Below are 16,696 nucleotides of genomic sequence, written 5' to 3'. Positions count from 1 at the left end.
GAATGGATTAAAATAGGCCCTTTTCAGCTTGAAATCCTATGATCTTGTTAATGGACCTGGTGATTGACTCCTGGGTTTTGAATCCCAACTCTTCTCCTTATTAGCCATGTGACTATGAGCAAGGCACTTCCTGTATTTGGACCTCACTTTTCTCCTCTGTAAAATGAGTAGATTGATCTGCACCAGTTGTATCAAACTCAATTACAAACAGGGGCCATGACCCTTGGGTCAGTTGTAGGCCACATGTGACCCATGGTGTTTGACACCTTACATCTAGAGTTAGGCTTTTTTATGTCATGGACTTCTGTGGCAGTCTAGAGACATCTGGGACTTTATTTCCACAATGATGTGGTTCTTGTAAATAAAATACAAAAACAATTAATGATTAAAAGGAAAGGCTAAATTTTGGTTAGAGGTTAGTGAAGAGAATTTTTTTTCCTTCCATGTTTTATGGCTCTCCTGGAAAAATAGCCACAGACTCCTAACTTAAGAATCCCTCCTGTAGATAATCTCTCAGGTCTTTTCCAGCATTAAATATTTTTATCCTAAATTGATTTACATATATAATAACATCCCAGGTTTGATTCATTATCCAGTATGTCCTGACAGTTTGCATTCAGGACAGCATTACTATCAAAGACAGACACTCATGCTTTAATTCTATAGTTAGGTTGGCTACACAGAGAGAGAATATTTATATAATATATATTTATCTCTTTAACCAAATAGCTTTATTTCCCAATTTAGGGTGGTTGTGGGGAAAAAACTCTGTAAATCTTAAGGTATTTGAGAGAGAAATTATATAAAGAAAGATGCGCGTTTTCAGAGATGCATAGTCTCAGAGATAGAATCTCTGAGAATGCATATTTATCTTTGTATAATCTCTCTCAAGCACCTTAAGGTTTACAAGATATTTTCTTTGTAACTACCCTATGAGTTGGGAAGTATAGGCATTATTATCCCCATTTGACAGATGAGTGAAACTGAGGCCAGAGTCAGGAAATAACTTGACTACAATCAAACACCTAGTAAATGACACACTTGAGGTTTGAAATGGCTGACCATTTGGCCCCAAGGCCTCTAAAACAGCCTGCCTCCCATTTTTGAGTGGTGGAAATAGCGTTTTTCTTTTTATTTGTTTGTTTTCTCTCATTCTGTCTTATATAGAAAGTAAAATGTACAGGAACTGTAATTTATGTAAGGACATAAATATCAAAATATACATTAGAGCCCATGAAAGACAATGTGGAATAATCTGTAAGAAGACTGATCTTGTCAACAGGACCTGTGATTCTGGGTAAATTCCTTAACCCCTAGGGCTGTAAGCAGCTGAGTTGCTGTTCTGCATGGCTGTAGGGAATACCCAAATTAGGATACCCTCAGAAATCCCTGTCTGGCCCATCTGCAGGTTAACTGGGCAGTTTGCAAAGAGACTGGGTAGACTTTAATACCTACTTTTATCTATCCCATATGTATAAATACACACAGTTCCCTATCTCCAATGAAAGAGGTTACCGGAAACTCAATTTTCAAACCCTTTCGAAAAGTTTTAGCAAAGTTTTTATTTTGTTGTTTTTCCTTCCCAGTTTGGGATAAAAATAGGCTTAAAAGCAAATGGGACTGTTAGAAACTTTTTTTTTCCTCCATATGTTTTTTCCTGCATCATAGTCACTAGAGAGTTGATTCTGACTTGGTTCAGTTGCTCTATTTGGATTAATGATTAGATTCCTTCTCAGAAATTTGGCAACAAGGTATTCTCTATTATGGAAGGAAAATATTCTGTTGAGAGTAATCTATGTGTACTTTTTAAAAAACAGGCGAGATGTAATAGATAAGCAGTTTCATGTTCAATCTTTGTCTAGTCTTTTTTTTTAGGTTTTTGCAAGGCAAATGGGGTTAAGTGGCTTGCCTAAGGCTACACAGCTAGGTAATTATTAAGTGTCTGAGACCAGATTTGAACCCAGGTACTCCTGACTCCTAGGGCCGGTGCTTTATCCACTATGCCACCTAGCCGCCCCCTTTGTCTAGTCTTTAATGGATATAAAAATGCTTGGTTTTTTGAGATTAAGGATATTTTAAAACATTTTTCATTTTAATTTTAAAGAAAATTCACATAACTTGCCTTGCTAGGCCTCCTGACCTAACTCTGTATTCTATGTATGTTCTCTCTCTCTCTCTCTCTCTCTCTCTCTCTCTCTCTCTCCCTTTCTCTCTCTCTTTCTCTCTCTCTGGGGTCTGGTATTGAAAGAGGACTGGACTTGGAGTCAGGAGAAACTGAAATTCTACCTAGTACTTGTGGAAACTTGCCTCACTCTCCTCACCTTCAGGTCTTTGATGGTGACCTACCATTTTGTTGGTGTGGGAACCCCTATCAGTGAAGACCTATCTATAAATTTTTCTGAGGGTGGAAGGGGAGGTGGGAAGGAATGCTTTTTAATTGGGAAAAAATGCCATTATAAAGCACCTTAATAATTACTATATTCTGGGCCTTATGCTAAGAGCTTAGGATATAGAGACAAAAATAAAATATTCCATCAGGGAGACAATGCATGTGTACACACATACACAGCTAAAAACAAACAAATACGATCTTTGTATATAGTCTTTGAGAGTCCACAAGGCTAATGGCTTAATAATAACAGTTGACATTTCTATAGCTCTAAGGTTGGCCGGATGTTTCGTATTCATTATCTCATTTGAACCTCATGACAACCATAGCAAGGAGGGCATTATTAGCTCCACTTTTTAGATGAGGACATTCTCAGTCAGTCAAGTTAGGTGATTTGTCCAGGGTCATTCTTAATTACTTGAGGTAGAATTTGAATATACATAAGTCCTTCTGATTTGGAAGTTCAGCACACTATCCCCTGAATCAATTTCCCTTTCCCCATCTGTGAAATGGGGATGATAATGGGATACCTACCTCACAGAGTTGTAAGAATCATTTAGCATCTCTAGGTCTCAGTTTTCCCCTGTATCAAATAGAGGGGTTGGACTAAATCTGAGGTCTCTTCCAGTTTCAAAATATGTGTTCTTATGATCTAAAAACCCCATTTATTTCTTTTTCTTTTTAGAATTCTTCAAAGAGTTACTTGAAAATGCAGAAAAATCCTTGAATGATATGTTTGTACGGACCTATGGTCGTTTATACATGCAAAATTCTGAGCTCTTTAAAGATCTCTTTGTGGAATTGAAGAAGTACTACGTGGGAGGCAATGTGAACCTGGAAGAAATGCTCAATGATTTCTGGGCCCGCCTCCTGGAGCGCATGTTTCGCCTTGTGAATCCCCAACACCATTTTACAGATGAGTACTTGGAATGTGTGAGCAAATACACAGAACAGCTGAAGCCTTTTGGGGATGTGCCACGGAAACTCAAGTTACAGGTGACTCGGGCCTTTGTCGCTGCCCGGACGTTTGCCCAAGGTCTCGCTGTTGCAAGAGACGTTATCAACAAAGTGTCTGTGGTAAGCACATGGTTTTATAGCATCTGGGGTCTTGATGAAACAGGAGAGCAACTTTGGGGGTTCATTTTGACTTGCTCCCCCTTCAAAAACGAAATAGACTGGCATTCAATGATAGTGAGGCAGGCACTAGATGGAGAGGCAGCACACTATGGTATGTAAAGGCAGAATGTTATAAGGTCCAAATAATATCATGTAGGTAAAGGCCTTTGCATCATCTTCTTCTTTCTTTTCTCTCTCTCTCTCTCTCTCTCTCTCTCTCTCTCTCTCTCTCTCTCTCTCTGTCTCTGTCTCTGTCTCCCCCCCCCCCATATAAACAACAGCATGGAAAAAGGCATGTATTGAGTGCTGGCCTTGGACTTGGGGAGGCTGGAGCCCTTTCTGACTGAACCATGATTTTCCCCATCTATAAAATGTGGACATTGGCCTAGAAAATAGCTAGGTCCCTTCCAGCTCTAAATCCTTGAATTTCTAGGAGAAGCCAACTCTATTATGCAAATAACTACCCCTTTATGTTTACCCTTTAAGGGTGCTAGGCACTGCCAGCAGTTGCCAAGAGAATGTTAGTCTCCGTTACTGGTGGGAGTTGTGGGCACCAATGAGCTCACAGGTCTCAGGCCTTATCTCTTCAGATTAAGTGTCTATAGTAATAATCATTGTAATAGCTAACATTTATATAGTACTATGTGCCAGAAACTGTAAGTCACAGGTCTCTAGGGGTGGCTAGGTGGCACAGTGGATAGAGCACCGCCCTGGGGTCAGGAGGACCTGAGTTCAAATCCAGCCTCAGATACTTAATTACCTAGCTTGTGTCAACTTGGGCAAGTCACTTAACCCCCATTGCCTTGCAAAAATCAACAACAACAAAAAAGAGTCACAGGCCTCAGAGCTGAGCATCAAGCATGGGGGGGGGGGGAGCATTCATTAAACACCTACTGTGTGGGGAGGCTAGATGGTGCAGTGGATAAAGCACCGGCCCTGGAGTCAGGGGTACCTGGGTTCAAATCCAGTCTCAGACACTTAATAATGACCTAGCTGTGTGGCCTTGGGCAAGCCACTTAAACCCCGTTTGCCTTACAAAAACCTAAAAACAATAAAAAACAAAAAAAACACCTACTGAGTGCCATGACTTAACAGTTAAGAACTGGATAAATGGATCTTATTTAATCCTCATAGCAACTGAAGGAGGTAGGTGTTATTATTAGCCACATTTTATAGTTGAGGAAATTGAGGCAAAGATTGAGTGCCCAGGATCCCACAGCTAGTAGAAATTGAGGCAGGCAGAGATTAAGTGACTTGCCCAGGGCTGCATAGCTAGTAAGTGTCTGAGGTCACATTTGAACTCTAGTCTTCCTGACTCCAAGCCCAGAACTCTGTATACTGTACCACCTAGCTGCTTATGAATTATAGGTCTTGTTAGGCCCATTTTACAGAACAGTGAATTCTGGATCAGAGAAATTAAGTGACTTGCTGAGGGCTATATAATGGCAAAGCAGACACCAAAGCAGTCACCAAAGTCCTTGTGTCCTGAACTCTGACTGGTTTGTTTGGTCTCCCAGGGAGTGCTGTTTCTGTCAGCCATCTTTCATCCCAGGTCCAAGGATTTGGGGGCAGGGGAGAGGGGTGGGCTGTTGATAGGCTGATACCCAAGACCAGATCTCTTTAGTCCTAGGAATACAAGATCATCTCTACAGAGTTGGGAGGGACTTAAAAGCTCATCTGGTCCAACCGAGCTTCTCTTATAGATGAGGAAAATGAGGTGTCTTCCCCAGGGACACAATAGGATCATAACTCTAGAACTGGAAGGACTGTCCAGCTCATACTCCCTCATTTTACGAGAATGGCAGAAAGGAGGAATGATTTGCCCAAGGTAACATGAGATAGAAGGAATTTCAGAGGTCATCTAATATAAATCCCTTGTTTTACAGATGAGGAAATTGAGGCCCAGGGAGGGCAAGTGATTTTCAGAAGGCCCTAGAGCTACTGAGTGGCAGAGTTGGAAAGATAGCCTCTTAGTGAGACCTAGCTCAATCGCTCTTGTCCTTCTGGATTACTGCCTCTGTTGGATTTATACTTGATTCAAATAAGGTTGAATATGTATAAGATACTATCCTCCAACCAGTTTTAGTTCATCTTCTTTCCTAGTTTGATGAGCTCTCCAGCTATGATCTATTTCCTGTCATCTTTACTGATAGATTCTGTTCCAGGGCATCATAGACTCATGGACATCAACTTTGAAGAAAAATTTGGTTTGATTGAGTCTAATTTTACTATACAGGAAAGGACCAGGGAAGGGAAGAGGCTTGCACAAGGTCACAGGAGTAGTGACAAAGATGGCTTTTCATCTTTGGCCCTGGTCCTCTTCCTCCTCCTCCTAACTGAGGTCTCTTCTCACTGCACCCAAAGCTTTTTTTTTATGTCCATAGTATGTGGACCTCTCAGAACCTGAGCCTTGCTTGAAAGTTTTCAATTATTTCCCCTAGTGATCTCCAATGCTGCTGGGCCCCCATCCATGGGTGATTTCATCCCTTGCCAATACAAATTGTCTTCTGGTTGCCTCTGAACAAAAAGACGTGCGTTGAATAGCAGAGTTGAAAGAAATGGAACGGATCCTTAGACTTTGGAATCCAGGATACAAATTGGAAATGTGTTTTTTTCCAGATTGTCATTCCCCAGAACAGTTTTCATTGGAAGAGCTCAGTGTGATGGAGCTTGGCTCTTGTGGTCCTCGCCTGCTTAGGCAAAAAAACCTGCTCTGTGCAGGCCCTAACTCTGGCTGCCTTTGGAGCCAGCAGGCTTGGTTTCAAACCTTTTCTCTTTCAAACCTAGTGACCAGGTTTTGATCTCCAACCATGGTCTTACACGATCCCCTTTAAAGCTAGCTCAAGTGCCCTCCCTCCACCCCATAAAATGTTGGAGTTTTATGTCTGATTACTTCATTCCTGTCCAACTCTTTGCAACCCCTGTTTGGGGCTGTCTTGGCAAAGATCCTGGAGTGGTTTGTCATTTCCTTTGACAGGTAATTTGACATTTGAGGAAACTGAAGAAATTAGGGTGAAGTGACTTACCCAGGGACACACAGCTAATAAGTGTCTGAGGCTAGATCCAACTCAGATTTATTAACTTCAGGTCCTCGCACTCTTGCCACTGCAGTGTCACCGAACTAGCTCACCTTATAGTTTACATTTTACTTATCTGTGTATTCATTTCCTCACTATAAAATGCAAGTCCCTTGCAGGCAGGTTATATGAGTTTTGTGGCTACATCTCCATCACCTTTCTCATGGGGGGAAGGTTGAAAGATTTGGGAAGATGACAGGGTACATTCCTCCTTGCACTTCACTGACATCAGGAAATAGAGATGGTGGAAACAGTCATCAGATTGTGGTATATAGCCATTTGGGGCTAGAGGGCCTAGAAGGGAACTTAGAGGTCATCAACTCCAACTTCTGTCCTCATTTAACCCAGGAGGAAGCAGAGGCACCAAGTGGTAAAGTGACTTAACTAGAGTCATGTTGCTAACAAGTACATGGGACAGAATTCAAACCCAGATCTAGTATCTTAACCTCTATGCTGGGGCCTGGAGTTGGGAAGACCTGAGTTCAAATTTGGCCTCAGTAACTTAGTAGTTGTATGAGTCTCTTCACCCTGTTTGCCTCAGGTCCTCATCTGTAAATGAACAGGAGAAGAATGTGGCAAAACCACTTCATTATCTTTGTTTTTTGTTGTTGTTTGATTTTGCAAGGCAATAGGGTGAAGTGACTAGGCCAGGGTCACACAGCTAGGTATTATTAAGTGTCTGGGGCCAAATTTGAACCCAGGTCTTCCTGACTCCAGGGTTAGTGCTCTATCCACTGTGCCACCTAGTTGCCCCTACTTTATTATCTTGGCCAAGAAAACCCCAGATGTTGTCCAAAAAGTTGGATGCAACTGAAATAACTGAACAACAACCTCAGTGGCATCTGGGATCTAGTGGACAGTGCTATGATGTTGAGTTTTTTCCAAATACCAACCACACCCCATGCCCTGATTTTCAGTACAGCTCTAAATGACCCCTAAACTGTGCCCCTTTTGGGAAAGGATGTGATGCATCCAGTTTTTCATAGCTTGTCATATTTTCTTGTCACCATAATCCAGAAAAATAAAATTCATATTAATTACTGATAGACTCTCTCCCCATTCCTATCGCCTCTACTCACCAGTTCACAATCTGGTCCTCCAGTAATTAAGGACTGAGAACAAATTAAATATTTCAAATGTCCTTAATATGGCTAGGCTTGTTTGTCTGGTAGCTTCAACTATCCGGAGCCCAGTTCGAACCAGGAAGTAAATGAGGTGGAGTGGAAGAGGTCACTGAATTTAGAGTCAGAAGATCTGGCTTCGAATATCATTCCCTGATATTGATAACCTGAATGACCTTGGTAAGTCATTTGACCTCTCTGGGTCTCAGTTTCCTCATCTGAAAAATGAAGGTGTGAAACACCTTGTCTCTGAGATCCTTTCTAGCTCTAGAGTTATGGATAAAAGGATGCTAATTAAGCACTGACTATATTACTGGTCCTACTAAGCAAGAGATACAACTTTATATTTTTTTTTACATTTTTCCCAAGGCAAATGGGGTTAGGTGGCTTGCCCAAGGCCACACAGCTAGGTCAGTATTAAGTGTCTGAGACCAGATTTGAACCCAGGTACTCCTGACTCAGGTACTCCTGACTCCAGGACCAGTGCTCTATCCACTGTACCACCTAGCCACCCCAAAGCAAGAGATACAAATACAGAAAGCATGAAAGTCCCAGCCCTCCAGGAGCTTACATTTCAGTAAAGGATGTTAACCTGGTTAGGGAAATGGTGACCTTGGAGGGGGCTACCATCTTAGGCCAGGAAGTCAAAAGGCTGGGGGAGGGAGCCTACAATGTTACATTCTCTTCCCTTCACTGGGCCTCATTTTTCCCCTCTAAAAAATAAGGGAGTACAATCAGTTAACCTTTTTTTCTTTTTTGTTATTCTGTTTACTTTTAGAAAGATTTTATTTATTTCGAATGTTACAGTTTTTCCCCTAATCTTGCTTCTCTCCCTCCACCCCCCCACAGAAGGCAGTCTGTCAGTCTTTACATTGTTTTCATGGTATACATAGTTCCAAATTGAATGTGATGAGAGAGAAATCACATCCTTAAGGAAGAAACATAAAGTATAAGAGGTAACAAGATCAGACAATAAGATGTCAGTTTGTTTTCTAAAATAAAGAGAATAGTCCTTGGTCTTTGTTCACACTCCACAGTTCTTTCTCTGGATACAGATGGGATTCTCCATCACAGACAGCCCCAAATTGTCCCTGATTGATGCACTGATGGAATGAGTGAGTCCACCAAGGTTGATCATCACCCCCATGTTGCTGTTAGGGTGTACAGTGTTTTTCTGACTCTGCTCATCTCACTCAGCATCAGTTCATGCAAATCCCTCCAGGCTTCCCTGAATTCCCATCCCTCCTGGTTTCTAATAGAACAGTAGTGTTCCATGACATACATATACCAAAGTTTGTTCAGCCATTCCCCAATAGAAGGACGACATTCACTCAATTTCCAGTTCTTTGCCACCACAAACAGGGCTGCTATGAATATTTTTATACAAGTGTTGTTTTTACCCTTTTTCATCATCTCTTCAGTGTATAGACCCAGTAGTGGTATTGCTAGATCAAAGGGTATGTATGTTTTTGTTGCCCTTTGGGCATAATTCCAAATTATTCTACAGAAAGGTTGGATGAGTTCACAACTCCACCAGCAATGTATTGGTGTCCTAGATTTCCCAAGGACCTTCCAAAATTGATCATTGTACTTTCTCAACCAGCTGACCTTTAAGGGCCCCCCTAGCGCTAGCTCTGGGATCCTCATGCAGACAGTAGTAGTCATCACGAAATCTGGAGGCTGGAACTGTCAGGTCTTGTCCAGTTCCCTCAACCAGGAAAGCTGTTTGGATTTGAGATCTGTTCTAGCTGATAGCTTAACACTTTACATTTGAAAGTTAAGTCTAATGAAAGTTAAAGGAGCACAAGCCAATTTAAATAGCCATTCTTTCTAAGCACTAGGGGAACTAAATGCATGTATTCCAAAGAAATAGAAAAAAATCCTATCCGTAAGGAATTTGCATTTTAGTATTTAAAGTGGCAAATTCAAAATTCCTCTGCCAGTCTTACTTTTCTCTAGGAATCCTGGACAGATCCACTTGAATGGCAGGTGGTCAAGTCAAACTAAGCATGTCCACCCCCTTCCTCTACCTCCTTGGTTTCCCCTTCTGATTCCTTTATTTCATTGATTCTGCTTCATGACCTAGAATCCTATGACTCTTTGGATCATAACATGTTAAAGGTGGAATAATAGTTACACAGGTGATTTTAAGATCTACAAAGAGTTTCACCTCCATCTTCTCACTTGCTCCTTGCAAAGTAAGTGGGTATTGGTTCAACTTGATCCTTTCAAGGAAAATGGGCATTGGCTCAGCACAGTAGAGGAGAAAGAATGCCAGATGTCCCTTCACCTAACTTCCTTTAGCCTCAGTTTTCCCTTCTGTAAAATGAGGCCTTTGAGACCCCTTCCATTTGTAGGTATGTGGTGCTCTAAACTGGTCCAACCTATTCCTTTTCCAGAGGAGAAACTGGGAAACTAAGGCCTAGAGAAGTTAAGTGACCCAGCAAATTAGCAGAACTGGTCACCTCTTTCTCATATTACATGCCCATGCTCTGTGTTCATCTGTCAGTGTCATACACATATGTTCCCTACCTTCTCTGTACTATCTCATTGTTTTTCCAGAATACCTACATTCACTGAGTCATTTTTATTCCTTCTGCTATCACCGTAATCTGTTGTTTCTGGCCTAACTTAGTAGAATTGCCTCTTCTCAACTTTGGTCCCCAGCACTCATCCCTGTGTTCCTTGTGGCTCTGGCACCTTTGTAGAGGACTCATCATTCAAACAAGGCCCAGATCCTACCACTTCCATGAGACAGAGGTTTTTGGAATCATGTTGAGAAATGCATGCAGAGAGGAGAGTGGATATTAGTAACTTCACTGGGGACCAAAACAAAGAGATAAAATGATAAGGAACAGATGTGGAACTCTTAACTTGGGCCTTGCATGAGAGAAATTTATAGAGGGAGAGGGAAACTGGAGGAATATGGCTGTTTAGGACTGTTTTGGAAGCAATTAGTGATCCTTGAAATATTAAATCTGGACCTGAGTGCTCCTCTGATGGCACATCATGGGGTGAAGCACTCTGGGGTGCAATCACTGTCAGTGGAGAGAGAATCAAGGTTTGTGCCACTGTTGTTGGAGGGCCAACCTTACTAAGTCTGGGGGCACAAGGAGTGGCCGCAATGACTTAAGGAAAACATCTGAGAGGACCTTGAATCTGGAGCTTAAGCAACAGAGAGTATCAGTCTTAAGTAAAAGAAATAGGTGACTTCTGAGTGAACCAGACAATCACCTCCACAGCCATGGAAACTGATGTTTGCAACTTTAGCTCCCCCACCCCCTCTCCCCCCATACCAGTCTACAAGATTTGACTCCTGTTACCATAAGATTGAGATTAGGGTGAAAAAGAGCACTGTCTCACCAGGGATACTTAGAAGTCATATGATTTTTAAGCTAGTCCCTCTCGGTTCCCGGGCCTCAGTTTCCTCCTGTGTGCTGAACTAGTTGGTTTCTAGGGTTTTTCTCCAGATGTGGAGCTCTAGGCTTCTCGGTGTCTTGGATGAACAAATCTCTAAGAATCCAAGTTAGAGAGTCATTTCTGCTCCACATTTGTGAAAAGGCATAAGGCATTCCTTACACCAATAAAATTGAGGCCCTAACACTTTTCCCACCCCCCCCAAGGAAAGAAAGGAAGAAAAACCTAACTGTGCTCCCTAATCACCCTTTTTGTCTGTGTGGGAACGGCTTGGAAGTTCTTGTCTTCTGGAGGGCCCCGGGTGTGCGAAGTCTCTGGTTCTCACATTTCTCCAAGCCCACAGACCTGGACCCAATGGCAACTTCCTTGATAAAACCACATAGCAAGAGATTGATCACTCTAAGTGGCATGGCCAGGCAGAGAAAAAGTAAGTACATTTCAGCACATAAAAGGAAGGACTCAGAGTCCATTTACCCCTTTGTCCAACTCCCCAAAGGCCTCTGCTACAATATATATATACTTCTGGGACTTGAATCTCCGGGAATAAATCCTCTGGGCCAAAGAAAGACCCTCTCGGGGACTCTCAGGCTGATTGGAAAGAGGAGTATTTGGTTTGGAGGGTCAGTGTGGGAGAGAATTTGAATGAACTTGGAGTTCTTTCCAAGATAAACAAAGGCCCAGGACAAAGGCGAACTTAGTTTACTGTGACATGCAATTGTCCTTTAAGGGTCTGCACCTGGTAGGGCTGGGGAGCACTTGAGAGGCTCTGGGCCCCAGCGTTTGGTACATCACACTGACAGATCCACAATTGGCCTAGAGTGGGCACTGGCCTTTTGCCAGAAGGCCGATTCAAGGACTTTAGTCGCAGTGACACATACCAGTCTGCGTTGATTTCTCCCACAATGGCGGCCTCTCAGGCCCGGTGAACGGTGGCCTTTTTTTTTTTTTCTTCCAGGAGGTACTTGAAAATTCTTTCAAAATATGCAAATGGGCTTGGGGCAGAGTGAAGGCTAAAGGATGAAAAGAAGTTTGAAATGGAAGCAGTTACTTAATTTTGACTGGCTTGGGGAGGAGAGGGGCCTCCTGAGAGCTCGGACTCTGCCCCTGTGGGTTGAACTCTGGCCCATCAGTGGGCAAAAGGAATTTCCCCAATCCCCCCTCCTCCCCATAACAAACGCCCTTCTCTGAGTTTCCTACACATTCCCTTTGAGGATGAGGAGGAGAGACTCTCCCAGCAGGCCTTAGTTATGCTATAGCTACTTAGAAAGAGGAGTGAACAGTGAGGTTATCTGGCTGGCTGTGAAGGGCAGAGGTTTCCTCCTGAGGTTGGAATGTTCTCCTTTTTCCTCCATTGAAATAAAACCGAGAGGAGTACATTCTAGGCTTTCAGAAGTCTAGGGAAAGGGCTATGGGCGGGGAGCTCAAGTGACCTCTGAGCCCCTTTCAGCTCCAGGATTCTTTGATTTGAGGTATCCTCAATTTGTTCAAAAGTTGAATTCCTTGATTTCCCCCCCTCTTCCTTCTAAACAAATGTGAAGGACAAGCACCCGGTATTACATACCCTCCTTCCCAAATAGCCTCAGTCCCCTGCTGTCTCACATCCCAGTGATTTCTTCCTTCCCTTGAAGATATTATAGATCTGAAAGATCCAAAGATTCCCACTCATCCCCACCCCCAACTACCTCTCAGTCTCCAAACATTGACATCCATTTTATTTTCTTCAAAGATTAACTCAGGTGTTATCTCCTCCTCCCCACTACCCCCTCCCCCACCCCCAGCTTGCCATTGATCCACCCCTTCTCTGATTTCTCTGTTTTGTCTGGATTCCTCCTTTGACTTATCACTTCTCCATTGAGCCATAGTTATTTGAATAGGCACATCACCCCCTCTCCCACTACAGGCACAGAACCTTTCTCCTCCGTAATAGCAGTTTAATAGATATTTGTTTGCTTTGGGTTATTCAACTCCTTGGCATCTTGGCAGCAGAAGGGACTACCAGGAGCATTTATTTCAACCCATATCAGAATAGGAAATTTCTCTAAGAAGTAATCCAGCCTCCATTTGGAGACCAACTGCGATAATATATTTCAGTTTTAGACAGGTGCATTTCAACTCCACTCAGCCTTAAATGCCTACTGTGTGTAAGCCACTGTGCCAGACACTGAGAATCCTATAGCTGAGAGTGATCTTACTATAATAATCTAGCATGACTCATTGATGCCAGATGTGATAGTGATGCTTGTCCTTCATTCTCAAAGAAGCCCACCACATCAGGGAAGTGATACCTTGACAAGCTCATAAATTGGGTTTGGGTGGGGGGGGGGGGGCTGTGCTAAATCCCCAGCCTCACTATCCTCCGGAGCCATCTGGATCCAGTGGCCAGATAGGAATCAGGATGATTGGAGATGGCCCTGAATATGAGGAAATCAGGATGAAGTGACTTACCCAAGGTTCCCCAGCTAATGAGTGTCTGAAGTCAGTTTTGAACTCAGTACTGGTACTCTGCCCACTGTGCCATTTAGTTACCTTTCCAGATGAAGAAACTGAGGTTTAGAGCAATAAAAATGATGAATTCATAATGACACAGCTATTGTCTGAGACAAGATTTAAACTCTATGTCTTCCTGACTCTAGAGCTAATCAATGAATCAATGTTTATTAACCATAACTTTGTGTAAAAAAATATTTCTCAGGTATTGATGGGAAAGAAATTATCAATGAATGCAAATGTGCTTTTCTTCTCTTGGCCAATTACATTTTAACATAGTTGTGTGACTTTTCCCCTCCCCTCTCTCATTCCTAAGGTCAATCCCACACCTTCCTGTTCACATGCCCTCCTGAAAATGACCTACTGCTCCCACTGCCGAGGCCTGGTGACCGTGAAGCCTTGCTCTAACTACTGTTCCAACGTCATGAGAGGCTGTTTGGCCAACCAAGGAGATTTGGATTCAGAGTGGAACAATTTCATAGGTGAGAATATGATTGCATATAGGCTTGCTTTGTGGACAATGCTGAAATAGATCATCCTTTTACAAGCCCCTGTGAATGCCATAGTGACAGGTGATGCCAATCTTGTATAACATTTACCCCACTGATACCAAAAGTAATCAATTGAATGAACAAGGATGGAGAAAAGAAAGAAGATAGATGCAAACTCCACTAATTTTGAATAAAAGTATCCCTTGTCCATTTTTAGTCCTGCTTTAGGCTTGCAGTTATATGAAGTTGAAGGTTAGCTGTCTTGAGGGATGAAGTATTCTGATTTGGGATTATAGTATTTTTGTTGCAATTGCAGAGCCCCATCAAAAGGAAGCAATGATGTTTCATCATCAAAAGATTTTTTTTTTTTGAGTGCTGACTTTTCATGCTTTATGTTTGGTCTCAGGAGGCCTTGAATTCTAGTCTCCTGCACCACCTTGAACAACTCCCTTCTCTTCAGTTTCCCATTCTATAAAGCACTGGATGATTTCTATGAAGCCTTTTGTAGCTGAAATTATAATTTAGGTATGCAAGGTCCTATTGAGGCAATGTGATCTAATGTAAGGAATACAGAGTCACAGAATGGTAGTTTGAATCCCAGCCTCTGCCTCTTACAAACTGTGGAACCTACCTACCTGAGCCTCCTTTTCTTCTATCATAAAATGAGAGGGTTAGACTAGATTTCCAAGGTCCTTTCCAACTTAAGAGTAATTGATCTTATGGTGGCTCCCTCTGCAACTGGCTAGATTTTTAATGGGCATTTATTTTGAGGATGACTTGGACTAAGTGACTCCAGAGGCTTCTTTCACCTCAAATTCTAGGATTCTTTTGTTTGACCGAAACCAAGCTCACTCCTCTTTGCTCCCTCCCTCAGTCACATTGGGTTAATTGTAGAATTTGGCTTACTTTGCAAGCCTTTGCTTCTTGGTATACATCACAGGAGCAGGCATACAGTTTGGTGGTCAGTGTTTGGCTGGAGAGGGGGTAAGGAGGAGGCCTTTTAGTCTTTCCAGGGGTTAATGATCACATTAACTTTAGTTGAAAGTGCATCAACAAATTAACTCCAAGAGATAGGATTCCTGCTTTGGGTGGGAGTTAGCCCTGGGAATAGGAGGGAAGGAGGGAGGCTTGGGAGGTAGGATTTCAGCAGCAGTGTTGCCCATATTGAGCACCAGACAGAAGGAGCAGGGAAGGGCGGCTAGGTAGCCCAGTGAATAGAATGAGGCCTTGGAGTCAGGAGGACCTGAGTTCAATTCCAGTCTCAGACACTTAATAATTACCTAGCTCTGTGGCCTTGGTCAAGCCACTTAACCCCTTTGCCTTGCAAAAACAAAAAACCAAAACAAAACAAAAGGAGCAGGGACCTGAGAGTCAAAAGGCTATGGAAGTCACAGGGCAAAAAATTCCTGATCCAGGACAATTTCAGACAAAGGATGCAGAAAACAACCCCTTTCATTTTACAGAAAAAAAAAAACTGAGGAGGGAGAAGTCATTTCCTAAGGTCATGCATAAGATCCAAGATCTAGAGCTAGAGGGGTCCCCAGAGGCCATGAAATCTAACCCCTTCATTTTTCAGAGCAGGAAACTGATACCTAGAAAGTTTAGGTGACTGATCCAGTATCACTGAGTTAGTAAGGGCCAGACTGGAACTCTAGTCAGGGTTCTTCCCTCTTTCTCATACTGCCTTCAAGTCTGGAGTATCCTCTAGGATCCATCCTTACTTGTTTCCCATCAGTCAAATGGATCCAAAATGTTCATCGCAACCAAGGGAGGAATTTCTTGTTTTGCTTTGTTAAAATAAATCATATGAAGTTTCTTTTAAGAATGAAAATTAAACCCATATGGGAAATTACAGACTTCTCTGACCATTTTCTTCAGTTATTTTCAGTGGTTTTATCTCAATGTCTGAGGTGTTTGATTGTATTTCAAATTCATTCCCATTTAATGGGTGTAATGTGCTCTATTTCAAATCGACCAAAGTCAAAGACCAGGCGAAATCAATGGCATTCATCTCTCGTGCCTTTTATTAAATGAAAATTTCACAAGGTTTTAATTAATCTGGTCCAGGGTTGAGGAATTCCGTTGTAATTTACACGTTCCTGCTCTTCTGCCTCTCTCTTTACAAGTTATTATTTGGCCGTTAATGGATGGTCAGGAGCTGGTTTTCGTCTCATTTAAAGTGGATCGTGGGGTTAAGTTGGGCAATGGCCTTTTGTTCTTCCCTTCAGAGGGGGAAGCTGAAGAAGACGGGGATTTCTGATCATTAGAGGCACCATGCAAAGAAAACGACTTTCCGTTCTGAGAAGGACACAAGTCTGTGCTGGTGTCCAGAGAAAACTTGGTGCTATATGGAAAAAGTTTGTGAAGAGGTTGAGCAGATTATAAACCCAAACTTCCTTTATGTCTCCCCTCCCTATGCCGCTTAGCAGTTTGTCAGAGGGTTTTTTTTTAGCAGAAATCCGTAAGAACAAAATCATACTATCTCATATTTTTCTAACACTTGAAGGCCTAGCTCATTTGAGCCTGACAGTGACCCTATCAGGAAGGTGCTCTTTTACAAAGGAGGAAACTGAGACTCCGGATGGTTCACTAACTGCC

The 16,696-nt window shown here is 42.4% G+C and overlaps 1 protein-coding gene across 1 annotated transcript in view; it reads left to right on the top strand.

Annotated features, from left to right (window-relative positions):
• The window catches only part of GPC4 (glypican 4), a 141,100-nt gene that overhangs the window by 112,883 nt on the left and 11,521 nt on the right, over window positions 1-16,696 (top strand). The window contains exons 3-4 of the mRNA XM_074206849.1: window positions 3,075-3,466; window positions 13,924-14,089. Of these exons, the coding sequence (XP_074062950.1) occupies window positions 3,075-3,466; window positions 13,924-14,089 (558 nt within the window). The remainder of the gene's footprint in view (window positions 1-3,074; window positions 3,467-13,923; window positions 14,090-16,696) is intronic.

The sequence above is a fragment of the Macrotis lagotis genome, chromosome X (genome assembly GCF_037893015.1).
Source record: "Macrotis lagotis isolate mMagLag1 chromosome X, bilby.v1.9.chrom.fasta, whole genome shotgun sequence".
Lineage (NCBI taxonomy): Eukaryota > Metazoa > Chordata > Mammalia > Peramelemorphia > Peramelidae > Macrotis > Macrotis lagotis.
The sequence above is the reverse complement of the archived record's forward strand: the minus strand, read 5'-3'. Positions and strand labels throughout refer to the sequence as shown.